General features: G+C 38.6%; 1 protein-coding gene and 1 long non-coding RNA gene across 2 annotated transcripts in view; one reads left to right on the top strand and one right to left on the bottom strand.

The window, feature by feature from the left end:
- Positions 1 to 133: 133 nt before the first annotated feature.
- The window catches only part of LOC124135380 (egg-lysin-like), a 60,819-nt gene continuing 47,300 nt past the window's right edge, over positions 134 to 13,652 (bottom strand). Inside the window, exons 3-6 of the mRNA XM_046500696.2 lie at positions 7,502 to 7,595; positions 6,869 to 6,968; positions 1,129 to 1,270; positions 134 to 364 (exon numbers count right to left, since the gene is read on the bottom strand). Coding sequence (XP_046356652.1) covers positions 333 to 364; positions 1,129 to 1,270; positions 6,869 to 6,968; positions 7,502 to 7,595 — 368 coding nt within the window. The 3' untranslated portion in view covers positions 134 to 332. The remainder of the gene's footprint in view (positions 365 to 1,128; positions 1,271 to 6,868; positions 6,969 to 7,501; positions 7,596 to 13,652) is intronic.
- Positions 1,669 to 3,083, top strand: LOC125374651. The gene is made up of 2 exons (XR_007218722.1): positions 1,669 to 2,561; positions 2,818 to 3,083. It is a non-coding gene; the product is annotated as an uncharacterized LOC125374651 (long non-coding RNA).

A 13,652-nucleotide genomic window follows, 5' to 3' on the forward strand; every position in this document is an offset into this window, starting at 1 on the left:
TAGCCTAGTCACTCCGGGTTCGATTCCCCACATGCATGGGTGCAATGCGTGGAGCTCATTTGTGGTGTCCCCGGCCGTGATATTGTTGAAATAGTGCTAAACCATACTCACACACAAACGGAAAAATAACAACTACTTTGCAGACGTATTTATTTCACGTTACAGTGGCTTACGGTGTCTTCAATGTAAATCAACACGTTGTACAATGAGCAGGCGCCCCACGCCGGGGTATGATATGTGTAGATTATTCTAGGCTCCCGTGGATACTTCAGTGATGTTTCTTCTTAGTCCCTTGCACTGTTCAACACAAACCGACTCCAGTGGACTGTCAGCTATGTCCTACATTTGACCTTACCAGGCGGCGCTGGACAGAAACAATTAAGCATTGACTTCAACATATTGACTTCTTATAAATAAACACGTCAACAATGGTAACTTCACATTAACACCTCTCTCCTACCCAGAGTTCCATGCGGCCGGATTCGGATCATTCCTCTATATCTTGCATTTCGGCCGAAATACAGGCCCTTGAGTTATAGAGGATGCAGGCCAGCGACATGTGACGATTTGTCATATTTTACTTTTATCCATTCAAAATATTGCATTTGTTTTTCATCTGTTTCTGTACTGACGAGTCTACACATTTAGATAAATCTGTTTCATAGAATGGTTAACTTTCACTGATAAAATATCTAAAACGGGAAAAACTATATCCATTTGCGTAGTTATTCTTTTTATACATCGGTTGTAGGGCTCCACGTGCGGTCATTAAAGCCCAACGGAGAGCTAGCGATAGGGCCACTTGGATGTATAAAGATATATTGTCATGCTTCTCACAGTTGCTGTTGTAGTAGCATGTCTGTTTGATTATGCAAAGCCTATGTGAAGAGCAGTGAAAGGCTTGCATGAGGCCAATATGCTCTGATTTGAGAAAAAGCGCGTATGTCACGTGATATGCAAATTAGCCTGATCACTGCGCCGAAAAGTTTCCTTTGATCTAACCCAAGTGATATCTCCTTTGGAAGCCAGTTTGGTTTCATAATGATGTTTGGTACGGAAGGGTGTGAGGGTGTGTATTTCAGAGGAAATCCGATATCCGCAGTTATTAAGAAATGGTACGATACTCACTGTCCAGAAGATCTTGCATATAGTCAGCCCACCCGGGTAGAAGGCCTTTGCTTATCAAAACGCTATATGAAAATCGAATCGGCACCCGCCTGCCAATCTCAGCCCCAATGGAGAAGAAGTCATGTACTGTTGGTTTTCTTCCCTGTTAATGGAGAGGTCCGCTGTCAATGCTCAGGAAGCAGTTGAATTTATACATTATAATAAACACGCTGCATGATGATCATTATTAACAATGAAGATAAGTACTTATACTCTAGTTCATATATATCATTAATAATAGCCTTGTCTGGGAAAACGAGTGACTGAAAGCACGAACAACGATCTACGCCAGCGCTAAGGGTGACAGAAAGAGTGAGTGAGTGAGTGAGTTGTGTTTAACGCTGCTTTTAACAGTATTCCAGTTATATCACGGCGTGTCAGCTTGATGTGGGAGGAAAGCCCGAAGTGATGCAGGTCTCAGACGTTTACCACTTCGGTGAAACCCACGAGCACGGGTATGGTGCTGACAAACCTAGAAACATAATCAGGTCGAACCGGGATTCGAACCCACAATCATAGGTTTCTGGCGTACCCAAGGGACGCAACTCTGCACAGGGAATCGCGGCGCCTTAGACGACTGGGCCACTCGTGCCCCCCGGTGACAGAAAGACAGTGTCATGCAGTCAGCCACGTCACAAAATCCTTGAAATTGATTGATAATAAACAGGACAAAATAGGTATGGGACCATGAATATTTTGGGATATTGTTTGTAGTAGAGACTGAGTACAAAATTTCATACATATATCCCAAACACTGTTCATGGTCCCTTGCTTTTTTATTCAGTGTACAAAATAATGAACACGCTTTACGCTACAAATTTCAAAAAAGTAGAAATATATTGCAAGCGATCATGTTCCTGAAGCTTTCACTTTTTACATCGGGGGCACAGGTGGCCCAGTCGTCTAAGGCGCCGCGATTTTCGAACAGTTAAAACATGTCAACATGTCATTCTGGACTGGATACACTTGAAAGTGTACACGTCGAAGCTAGTGACCAGTTATCGCCATTTTTTCATGTTATTTCTGGCATATTCCGTGTATACTCGCGTACACGTTACGTCCACTACTGATAGAGTTTGAAAAGGTCAACAATCATACGGTATGACAATTCGAGATTGCTGCAGAGCATCAATTGTTCCTCGCAATATAATGCTATGTGCAGAGGAAGGAAGTGTAAGCTATGGGAGGAGAGAATTGGTATTAAGTATAAATTGGTTGTTATCAATGTAGTTATCTTTGGAAAGCACAATAAAAGAAACAGTGTCTTTAAATGGTCAGCACAAAGAAAACCCAGGCAAGAAAACTGGGCCTGTCAGGCAGAACTTGATATATACCCACTATAAGTACCAATAAAGAAAATTGATTTCAAGTCCTATACAGATAACACAACAAATGTCATTCTAAAACATGCGTTTGCAGCAAATATCAATATTTCTGGTCAAAATGTTGGTTGGGTTAAATAAAACAAACTTTTTAAATAGTAAACACAAAAAATGTAATGAATCCACTGTAAATAAACTTCAGTTCAAATGTAAAAATTCACGCAATCATTAATGGGTTCCCATTTATCTAGCAGCAAGTTAAGAACATACAGTTTGGTCAAGTCATCTATAAATATTGAGAATTATCTTACATATTGTAAAAACAAAGGTCATTCTAAAACATGCGTTTGCAGCAAATATCAATATTTCTGGTCAAAATGTTGGTTGGGTTAAATAAAACAAACTTTTTAAATAGTAAACACAAAAAAATGTAATGAATCCACTGTAAATAAACTTCAGTTCAAATGTAAAAATTCACGCATTCATTAATGGGTTCCCATTTATCTAGCAGGAAGTTAAGAACATACAGTTTGGTCAAGTCATCTATAAATGTTGAGAATTATCTTACATATTGTAAAAACAAAGGTCATAGGTCACTTTTCTCAAAACTTCGTTTAAATACCGTAATCACAAACTAAAAATTGAAAAATTGGTAGATATACAAAAACACCAACACTACTGGAACAACGTCTCTGTGAAACATGTGATGTCTCAGAAGATGAACATTACGCACTGTCTTACATGATACATCCAAAAAAGAGAATCACAAATAATCCTCAATCATGATAAAGAATTTGGTACACTCTGTTAAAAGGAACAGTTCTTAATAATTTTACCAAGTTATCCAGAAACAACTTCCAAGATCTGTTATCATATTAACAATTACAAACAAATTCCTTGTATGTACAACATTACCATAGTTTTGCTCAATTCTCGTATTGTTTCCATATTATTATAATACACTTGTTTTGAAATAAAATTGTTCGAATGTACCTCCTTTGTATGTTGAATGTTCATATGTTTTTAATTGTTTTTAATTATTGTGCAAGTATTTTGTAGTTTGTGATAGTGTAATATTGCCACTGCTTCTTCATGGAATGTTCCGCAATACATATCTAAAACATCTTTGTTGTATGATAGTTTCTTACAGTTGTGTACGGAGGCACGGTTGGCCCAGTCGCCGAAGGCGCTGCAATTCGCCATGCAGAGTTGTACTTTGGGCACGCCAGAAACCTAAGACAGTGTGTTTGAATCTTGGTTCGCCCTACTTTTGTTGTCAGCACAAAACCCGTGCTCGTTGGTTTCACCAAAGTTGTAAACGTCTAAGGCCTGCATCACTTCGGACTTTGCTCCCACATCAAGCTGACACGGAATACTATTCAAAAGTTTGTTTAGAAGAATGTTACCATGTTCAACCCAAACATCCTGAAGATATCATGCAACCGTATTATCTTTTAGGAAAATAATTGCCAACTACAGACCAGCCTGTTGATTTCCGATGTATCCAGAAGCAAAGAACATATACGGGTGTATAATCTCTGCCGTAAGTATCAAAGCAATAAACCATGCAGAACCGTAAACCGCCGCATGAAACGGTATGAATCATATACTGAACCAAATTAAAAACTTCACAATCCTAAAATTTTAACATTTTGACCAGTTATCATTGTGGGGCCTTATTGTGTATTTAAAAAGTAATGGCCACGTATTGTCTTCAGATAAAACCCGTTTTTGTGCAGGTAAATCGATCAAAATCATGTGCACAGCACTATAGTGGCAAAAGTGTTTTTTCACGCGCAACTGGTCACGTGGCCATAATACCGCACGTGTTTTCAGCCATACTTGTTAGCAGTCATTAACAAAAAAAGAAAAACTCAAGAAAACAAAAGTCTTCACGGCCATTTGTCATGCCACGCCTTTCAAATGTACAACGTGAACGTGCTATTGGCATGTTGCAGACGGGAACGTCTGTAGCTGAAGTCGCAAGGACGATGGGTTGTAGTCGACGGACTGTTTATGATTTACAGACGCGTCTACAGCAAACGGGTACCACCGCTGATCGCCCTCGGCCAGGTCGACCACGTGTGACGTCACATGCAGAGGATCGTCAGATTGTCTTACGTCACCTCCGTAACCGATTTTTGACGGCTACATCAACCAGAAATGAACTGTTTAGGGGTAGACTGAGTGCGCAAACTGTTCGAAACCGTCTGAGAACTGCTCACCTTCAAGCACAACGGCCATACTGCGGGCCGATTCTGACTCAATTACATGTACACAGACGTCAACGTCAATTGTGGGCACAGTGACACTTACGATTGGAATCAAGTCGTCTTCAGTGATGAATCCCGATTTAATCTTCGATTTGCTGATGGTAGGGCGAGGGTATGGAGGCGCCGTCATGAACGTTACGCCCAGTGTTGTGTACAGGAAGTTGACATATTTCGAGGCGGAAGTGTCACGGTGTGGGGTGCTTTCTGTGGCAATGCACGTTCCAGGCTTCTTGTCATCCGTCCCAACCTCAACGCTGCTGCTTACCGCGACCAGGTACTGGCACCAGAACTTCTGCCTTTTATGGCAGCACATGGACCCGGTTTGATCTTCAATCACGACAATGCCAGTGCCCACACAGCAATTTTGACAAGGTCATGGACTGGCCGTCAAGGTCTCCCGACCTCAATCCCATCGAACACGTCTGGAATGCTCTTGGCAGAAGTCTGCGCACTCTCCAGAACCAAGCACAGAATTTCCAAGATCTTGGCACCATTTTGCAGCAACAATGGCGTCGTCTTCCCAATCATTTGTTCACAAGCATCACAAGGTCCATGCGGAGGCGTTGTGTGGCAGTTGTCAACGCACATGGTGGCCATACACGCTACTGAACTTGGGTGCCATCAGATTCTCGTGCTTAGGACTTATGATTTAAACTGTTGATGTTATTACCGAATACCGTAGGTGCTTGGAACAAATTATGGCTACCACCGTTAATTAAAATCCTTTGGACATTAATGATTAAAAATTACCTTCTCTGATACATTTGTCCGTTGTATATCATATATGGGATTTCTTTTAAAAATGTGAAGTTTTTAATTTGACTCAGTATATATTACATACAGTGAACTATTTGAAACAATACTGTGCTCAACAATGCCCAGCAATGAAGACAACTAATTACAAATTTCTCATATCAAACCCGTTGTTTTACATGTGTTGTTTATTGAACAAAGTCATACTTTATAGAAGCCTGGTATTTTATCGTGTTGAACAATGTTGCAATAGCAATGTGAAGTTGAACGATTGAGTGCGCGTTACAGGCTTCACCTAAATTCCTCCCTGGAACCTTTCTCGGTGTCTGCCTGAATAACATACGATACATTGCAATAGAACTGTTCGGGCAAGGGAGATATTCACTCACTCTCAGTGATACAGTTTGAATAAGATACGATGTACAGAATTGCAAGGTCAGTGCGTGATATAGCTCTATACTACGCCTATAGCTAAAGGAGATAATCGCTCAATGCGCAGTAGTTTATTCTTACAAAATATAGACCGGTTATATTTAGCCAAATGCGATATATATTTCCCCAAAAATATTTTTAGCTCTCTTAAAAAAAAAATGAACAAATTGCATGGTTTGTCTGCATTACGAAAAGTAACTAAGTCTCAGAATAGCAAGACGATTTTGAAGAATCTCTTATTGCCGGAAAAGATTAGCATCAACATTTCATGCACATGATTTGTATGTTTCGTTTCGGTAGCTGTGTGGCTTGAAATTTCAAAGAAACCAACATGTCGACATACATGCTATAAAATTAACCTTTCCCGTATAGAATCAACGTCCAACACCGTCGGGTTTCGATCAGCGAAGTGCTGTCGAGAACATGTTCTGCGCTGGATTCCTAACGTATTTGGGCTTCTAAACTTTTTTAGAAGAAAAGAATTCCGGTTCCACATGTACTGAACAAAAAAAGTTAGGGATCAAGGATATTTATATGAAATAGTGGGTTCAGTCTTCATTACAAAAAATATCCTTACATATTCAAGATCCCTAGCTTTTGTTTTGTTCGGTGAAAACACGGTGCTTGGATGCACGGGCGAGGGCTGGGCGGTTCGTGATGGACATAGGACGCCAAGGCTGTTTTAGACACAAAAGACTATTTCTGTTGGTCAAGCACATGGTCAACACTCCTGGCTGGAGGCTGCCATTTCCGTACATATGCAAATTGGAAAATGGTAAAGGAAACGAAGTCAAATATAACAAAAGTGGAATTAAACAACGAAACGAAATAATATACATTTGGGCTCAAAAGGCTTTCTGACATTCGGAATATGTAACTGTAAAGTGCACTATTTACACCTTTATAAAGAAAATAACGTACCAATTTCTTCAACCTGTCGAGAGCAAATTTGAAAAAGCTTGGCCAGTGTGTCTGCATGTACCGTATATTTACAAAGCGTAGAATCTTCTTCTGTTTATTGCTTGAAAAATAATTAGGGGAAACAATGAGAAACACATATTATTGAACCTGCCCACTTTGCACTTTCCTTCCAAAACATCAACAAGCAGTGATATAACTGAAAATACAGTCTCGGGAATTTATCAAAACCTGTTCAGTGGCCGCTGTTCGGTCCAAACACTGCAGCATTATGAGTTAGATTTCCAAACTGAAATATAAAGTTTCCTCATTCATGTTATAACGTGATAATTAATGTAAGAGCTTTTCAGAGGTGACTATTGTTTCACTGATAACAGGACCAAAACAGAAGAGACTTTAATAATTAGGGTTACATTATTAATTTGAATGTCATGTTAAAATACTGCTGAATTTAAGAAAATAATTCTTTCTTTTTTAAAATTACTTTTAAGAAAATCTTGATTCCCACTTGGGTATACAAGATAGTCAGTTCAAGGTGGTGTCAAACCAATCTCGCTCATTCAGTCGATTTCGGGTTAATAATTTAATATCTAATTATGTATTCGTGAATTTTATTATAATAAGCATCGTACTTACTTGACTGTTTTGCCGTTTTCAACCAGCCACCCATCCAGTTGTCTATGGAAGCCAGTAAGGATGCCTTTCTTCATAGCGGCCCGATACTTCCCAGCTTCAAAGTAGAGATATGTATAAATAGTTTTATCATCCAAAACTGGCTCCCACAGGAGATATCGCTTGGATGAGATCAAGCGATATCTACACTGTAGATATCGCTGCAATGAAATTATATCCCAATGCTTTGCAGATCATTGTGACATCACTGGTTACCATGACGTCACAATCAAATGACATTTGACACTCGTTGATAAAAGTGGCAAAAATCCTCGGCAAGCCTCGGAATTTTTCCACTTTTATCAACTCGTGTTGATATATTTGATATCAAACGACACTCGGGTGAGATTCTCTATATAAAGGGGTGTTGGCAAAAATAGTCACATTCTTCATTGGAGAAAACGGCTCCGTAAATTGTTTTATAAAACAGGAGGTATCAGAAGATGACAAATCCCCCGGCTACCACAAATTCGAAAGATATCATCTGACTGTTACAGTCAAGTCCCACGTGATGAGAGAATTTCCATCTTATCTGTCTGTCCGTATACATGAGTAGTTATTCAGCTATCAAAACAATACCATGGAAATAGTATTCCGAACTTTGTATTTCTATGTCAGGTACACGCCACGATGAACAGTCAAAGTCATACTTGCTGCTATGGAAACGGAAATATTTAAATTCTAAAAATCCTAAATGACAAAAGGCACCATTTGACAACCTAGTCTTTGTGTGTGCAAAGTTTCATGAACAAAATACCTATTAGTTTAAGAGATATGGTCCAGACAAACACACCACTATGAACAGAGTCAAAGTCAAAATTGTTGCCATGGAAATGTAAAAGAATTAAATTAAAGAAATCCTAAATGACAAAAGGCGCCAGTTGACAACCTAGTCTTTGTGTGTGCAAAGTTTCATGAAAGAATACCTATTAGTTTTAGAGATAGAGTCGGGACAAACACACCACTATGAACAGAATCTAAGGCAAACTTGTTAAGATTAAAAGGAACAAAATAAAACCTCTAAAAATCCCCAAATAGCACATTAAAGGCAGCACTTCAGGACGAATTCGATATTAACAAATGGTGAGCTACAAAGGTATGTACTAGTATTTAGGGTCGGATGTAACTATAGTTTTAATCCATATATCACTCTATTAAATAAATTATTACCAAGTCTTTTTCAGTTTTCGAGAACAATTGCTAACTCTTATACTATTGTTACCTTGTCGTCACAATCAAATGACTTCACTAATGGCTCTGCAACTGCAAGCTGTCAGCGGTACTTTTTACACTAAAGACACTGTTTATTACTGTCTACAAACTGAAAACAAGTTGGAAGAATGATGTTGGATGATAAATAAAATCTCACCCTGGTGTCTTTTGATATTAAATATATCAACACTCGTTGATAAAAGTGGAAAAACGTTTGGGATACGCAATTGGGATACGATGACGTGAAACAATTAAGTCAGCGAGCCTGACCCGATCCTTTTTGTTGCCTCTTACGACAAATTTTCTTTTAGGGCAAGGATGTGACTCAAGACCTAATCTAATCCGGATCTTCACGGGTCTTGTTAGAATTTTGCCTGTTATGTAAACGTTACAACGTAAATAAGACTGGAAGCAATCTCATATACAGCTCTTATATCACCCCCAGAACAATTTCCGTCATATTGATAATTATGATATTTAGAGATGTTCAGTGAGAAATAACAGTCTAGTTGTGCAAATTTTCGCTAGATACCACCAAGGATTTGAACCTTTGTTGCTATTTTTATATTGTTTAATATCACTTTAAGCATACGAGGGGCGTTCAATACAATAAGTTTTGCGACTTCAATATAAGACCAAGTCGCAGAATATCTTTTGCACTTTTATTTTTCAATATAATCTCCATTCACCTCAATACACTTATTCCATTTGTCCTTCAAGCTTTTAATTCCACTTTTATAGAAATCCGCAGATTGGCCCTCTAACCACGCCACTGTGGCAGCCTTTATGTCCTCGTCATCCTGGAAGCGTCTTCCCCGTAGGGCAGATTTCATTTGCCGGAAGAGGAAATAGTCACTGGGGGCTGGACTGTAGGGTGGCTGATTTAACTGTACGGCCCATACTTAACACCTTGGTTATCTTTGAAACAAAATGGCGTTCATGGTTAGGCCTAGCGCCGCTTTCATGGTTCCAGAGGCTAATGCGAGGCAACAGAAGCGATTCCGAGCTGTTAATTTTGCATTAATGAACTACACAGACAGTGAACTTCGTGATAGGTACAGATTTGGACTTCAACTACATCGCCATTATACTAAGGGAAGATTTGGAGCGCCCTACACAACGTAACCATGATCTAAACGTCGATCAACAACTGATGATAGCTTTCCGTTTTTACGCAAGTGGTAGTTTTCTACAAGTGATTGGTGATACGATGGATGTGGTCAAAAGATGTAGATGTGACTGATGCTTTGGTAAAAAAAAAGAACGAATTCATAAAATGGCCAACACAAAAATGCTACATAAATCAGGTTCAAGATGGATTTTTCTCCCTTGGTGGTTTTCCGAGTGTCCCAGATTGCATTGATGGTACGCACAGACGTATTCAGGCACCGACCACAGACGAACCAGCTTACGTCAATCGGAAAGGATCCCACAGTATTAACGCACAGGCAGTGTGTGACCACGAAGGTACCTCTTGTGAGATTCGAGTACTGTCCCTTTTAGCAATTAGAGTAGCTTCCCTTCCATGGTCTATGAAATTCCGCATTAAAAAGATTCGGAATTAGATTAATAAAAAGGAAGGTTTGCTTAAATGCTCTCAATAATCTTAATAAATACAAATTGGATATTCTAGACAGCTATCAACGGATCGTATTAATGTTTTTAGTGTTCTTTTCAGCTCTAAACTGTGTAAAGAGACTGTAATTAATTTCAAGTAAATATAGCAGAAATAAGTTTCTAATATATACTATATATGCAAATAGAAATACAATTAATCCATTACGAACATTGCTTTATTTTCTAAATGATTTGCCTAATTTGTAGATAAATTTACGAAAGTGTGTGCTAAATGGCCAGGATCGACTCATGATAGCCACATATTTGCTTGCAAACCCCCACTTTGTGTGAATACTTAGAGTGATCACACACTTCAGTATTAGATAGCTTTCTATTGGGAGACAGTGGATATCCCTGCAGACCCTTTCTCCAAACCCCATACATGACTCCACAAGGCAATGCTCAGCAGAGATACAATGACAGCGTGTGCAGAAAGAGCATTTGGTCGACGGAAAAGACGGTTTCATGTACTTCATTCGGAGGTAAATATGCATAGTATATTTGTGTACTTAATTTGACCAATGTTTTACTTTTCTACATCTAATCTTGATTTTTTTTCATCACTTTAAGGTTGGGGACCCATAGTGTTGTGTGTTCAAATGCTTAACGTTTTACATCGATCACATTGCAGAAACAAATAATATTAATAGAATCCTAACTACCGTATCCAATTACTAGTAATATTACAATTCAAAGTAGCAAACAAATTGCTTCTAAAATGTAAATTTGAATGTGACATTCTGTATTTATGTATTTTTGCATAATTCTTGTTTATTCAACAGATAAGGATGAGTCCACACCGTGGGTGTCAGATTGTCCTTGCCTGTGCTGTCCTCCACAATATATCCATATTACTGAATGAGCCATTACAAGATGACAACGACAACCCAGATGAACAGCCAACAGTGGACACATGGAGGAAGGCATGATGGACGAGGCATTAGAGATCATATTGCCAATACCTTCTTCTCCAGCTAATAAACTACAAACAGAGGACACACGAATTGAAGATAGTGATAATGAAACTGCAGGTTTATTACATCACAGAGAGTAACAGTTGAGATGGACTGAAATTGTCAATACCATCACGTTCCAGTATTTGCTCAAGGATTTGAATTTGTAGCTTAAGCTTCTTCTTTTTTCCATTTTCTTTTTTTCAAGCTCTCCTGATAGAACTTTTTCCTATAATTGATAGACTCTTTCTGAAGAACTGAGTTTTGTACTTTCTTTTCTGTACTTGAGTTGCCTGGCTAGACGTCCGTCATCAAGTCTTGGTGCTGCTTCACTGTGCTCTGTTACTTGAGAGTCTCTGTCTTCAGGATTCTGTGATGTTTGGGTTGAGGTAGTAGCTGCTGAAGTAGGATCTGTGGCACCAGTTGGCAGCCCAGGATCAGCCACTGATGAAAGTTCAGGACAATCTGGAGGAAGAAACAATTATCAATATAAATATTTATTCATGTGTTGACTAACATCAACAGAATATTCACTTCATTGCAAATTCGGGAGACCGAAATTATCTTGACTGCGTCTTTATGTCACTGACTATTCGTTTCGTCTTTAATGCATGTAACTAAATTATTCATTTTATTATATTTAACAATTAATTACCTTATTGTTTTGTTTGTTGTTTATCACCGCACTCAGCAATATTCCACCTATACGACGGCGGTCTGTGAATAATCGAGTCTGGACCAGACAATCCAAGCAATTGGGATCAATGACATGCATAATTACCTTACTGACCTTGACCTCTACATATATAGTCCTTTCCAATAAGTTCTTATCTCTCCCTACTTTATTATTACCCCTTGCGAACTCTTTCGAAATCAGAGATAGAACGGACCAATCACGCGCTTGACGTTCACTTCCGGAGAGGTTTTGGAAAATGAACGAAACGAGAAAGAAACAGCGGAAGGGGGTACATGGACGGGTGGTGACATTGCATAGGTTTCCAGCGAATGAATGACAAAAGAAAGCGTGGATTCGACGGCTCAAGTTGGTCAAAAAGGATTACAGACACAACATCACCCCGCCAATGTTTGGAACACTCTAAGGATGGTCCTTTCAGACGGTGTTTAATACTATCCATTTTCGGGGAAAACACGCATCAGGTAAAGTCTACATAAACAATATATTACTGAGGCTTAAAGTTCATGTTATTTAATGATGCATGGATTCCCCCCAAAGACCAAATACGTTACAAAATGATAGATTATCATTACGATATTGTTAAAAAATCAAACAGAATTACAGTATTATATTCGAATTATTCACATATTTTTAGAAACTTTAAAATGTAGAAAATTTAATATTTCGGAGTATTTTTACTTGTATAGACAAAAATACAGAATTGCAATGAACATGGGTAATCTGAAATTAGATCTATTACAATTTTCTTGTTAATCCTGAGAATGGACAACACGACAGCAAGGATCTGATAGCAATTGCTGTGATCATCAGTTATTATTTTCTTTTCTATCTTTTACAGCGGTAGAGACTAACATTTATATTCCCCTAGTCCTTATAATGATAGCATATAGCAAATCCCTTAAAAGTGGCATTTTATCTACTAGTCCTTATGATACCTTAACTATTGGGCAGTATGGCAAGGACTACAGGACTAGTGCCAATTTCTAATGCTAATACATTTTCAGTGTGATTCCAACTCGGATGAGAGTACCATACAAAGGGAGGCCCAAGCACCAGTGACTGGTCAATCCAGGGACAGTGACAATGAGAATGAGCATTCTGTGTCTGACCATCAGCAGATTTATATCAAGTCCTCAGGGTCAAGCAGCGTTAGAAATTGGCACTAGTCCTGTAGTCCTTACCAAACTGCCCAATAGTAAAGGTATCCTAAGGACTAGTAGAAATTGGCCTGTTTTGAGGGTTTTGCTATATGTTATCATTATAAGGACTGGTAGACAAAAACTGTTAGTTTCTAACCCTGTCAAGTGTGGAAACTTCAGTTGTCATGCATGACGATTGTGGACAAATTGAAGATCCTGCCAAAAGTCATTTGTGTAGGACTGTGTCAATTCAAACATTGAAAAAAATTTATCTCAAATGCTATATCAAAACCGAAAATGATAGATGTCGAAATTTAGTACAGTAAGTGTGACGAATAATGTAAACAAGTCTGGTTCATGTAACTTCCCAAAACTATAAAAGCATACTGTGGTTCAATGCCATTGATGTGTTGGTGTAAATAAAAGCGACAAAACCCTTTCTATATTCATAAGAAATCGAATGTACTATTCCGACTATGTGCAGTGGTAGAAACTAA

This window comes from Haliotis rufescens, unplaced genomic scaffold (assembly GCF_023055435.1).
Source record: "Haliotis rufescens isolate VD_foot unplaced genomic scaffold, xgHalRufe1.0.p SCAF_6, whole genome shotgun sequence".
Classification (NCBI taxonomy): domain Eukaryota; kingdom Metazoa; phylum Mollusca; class Gastropoda; order Lepetellida; family Haliotidae; genus Haliotis; species Haliotis rufescens.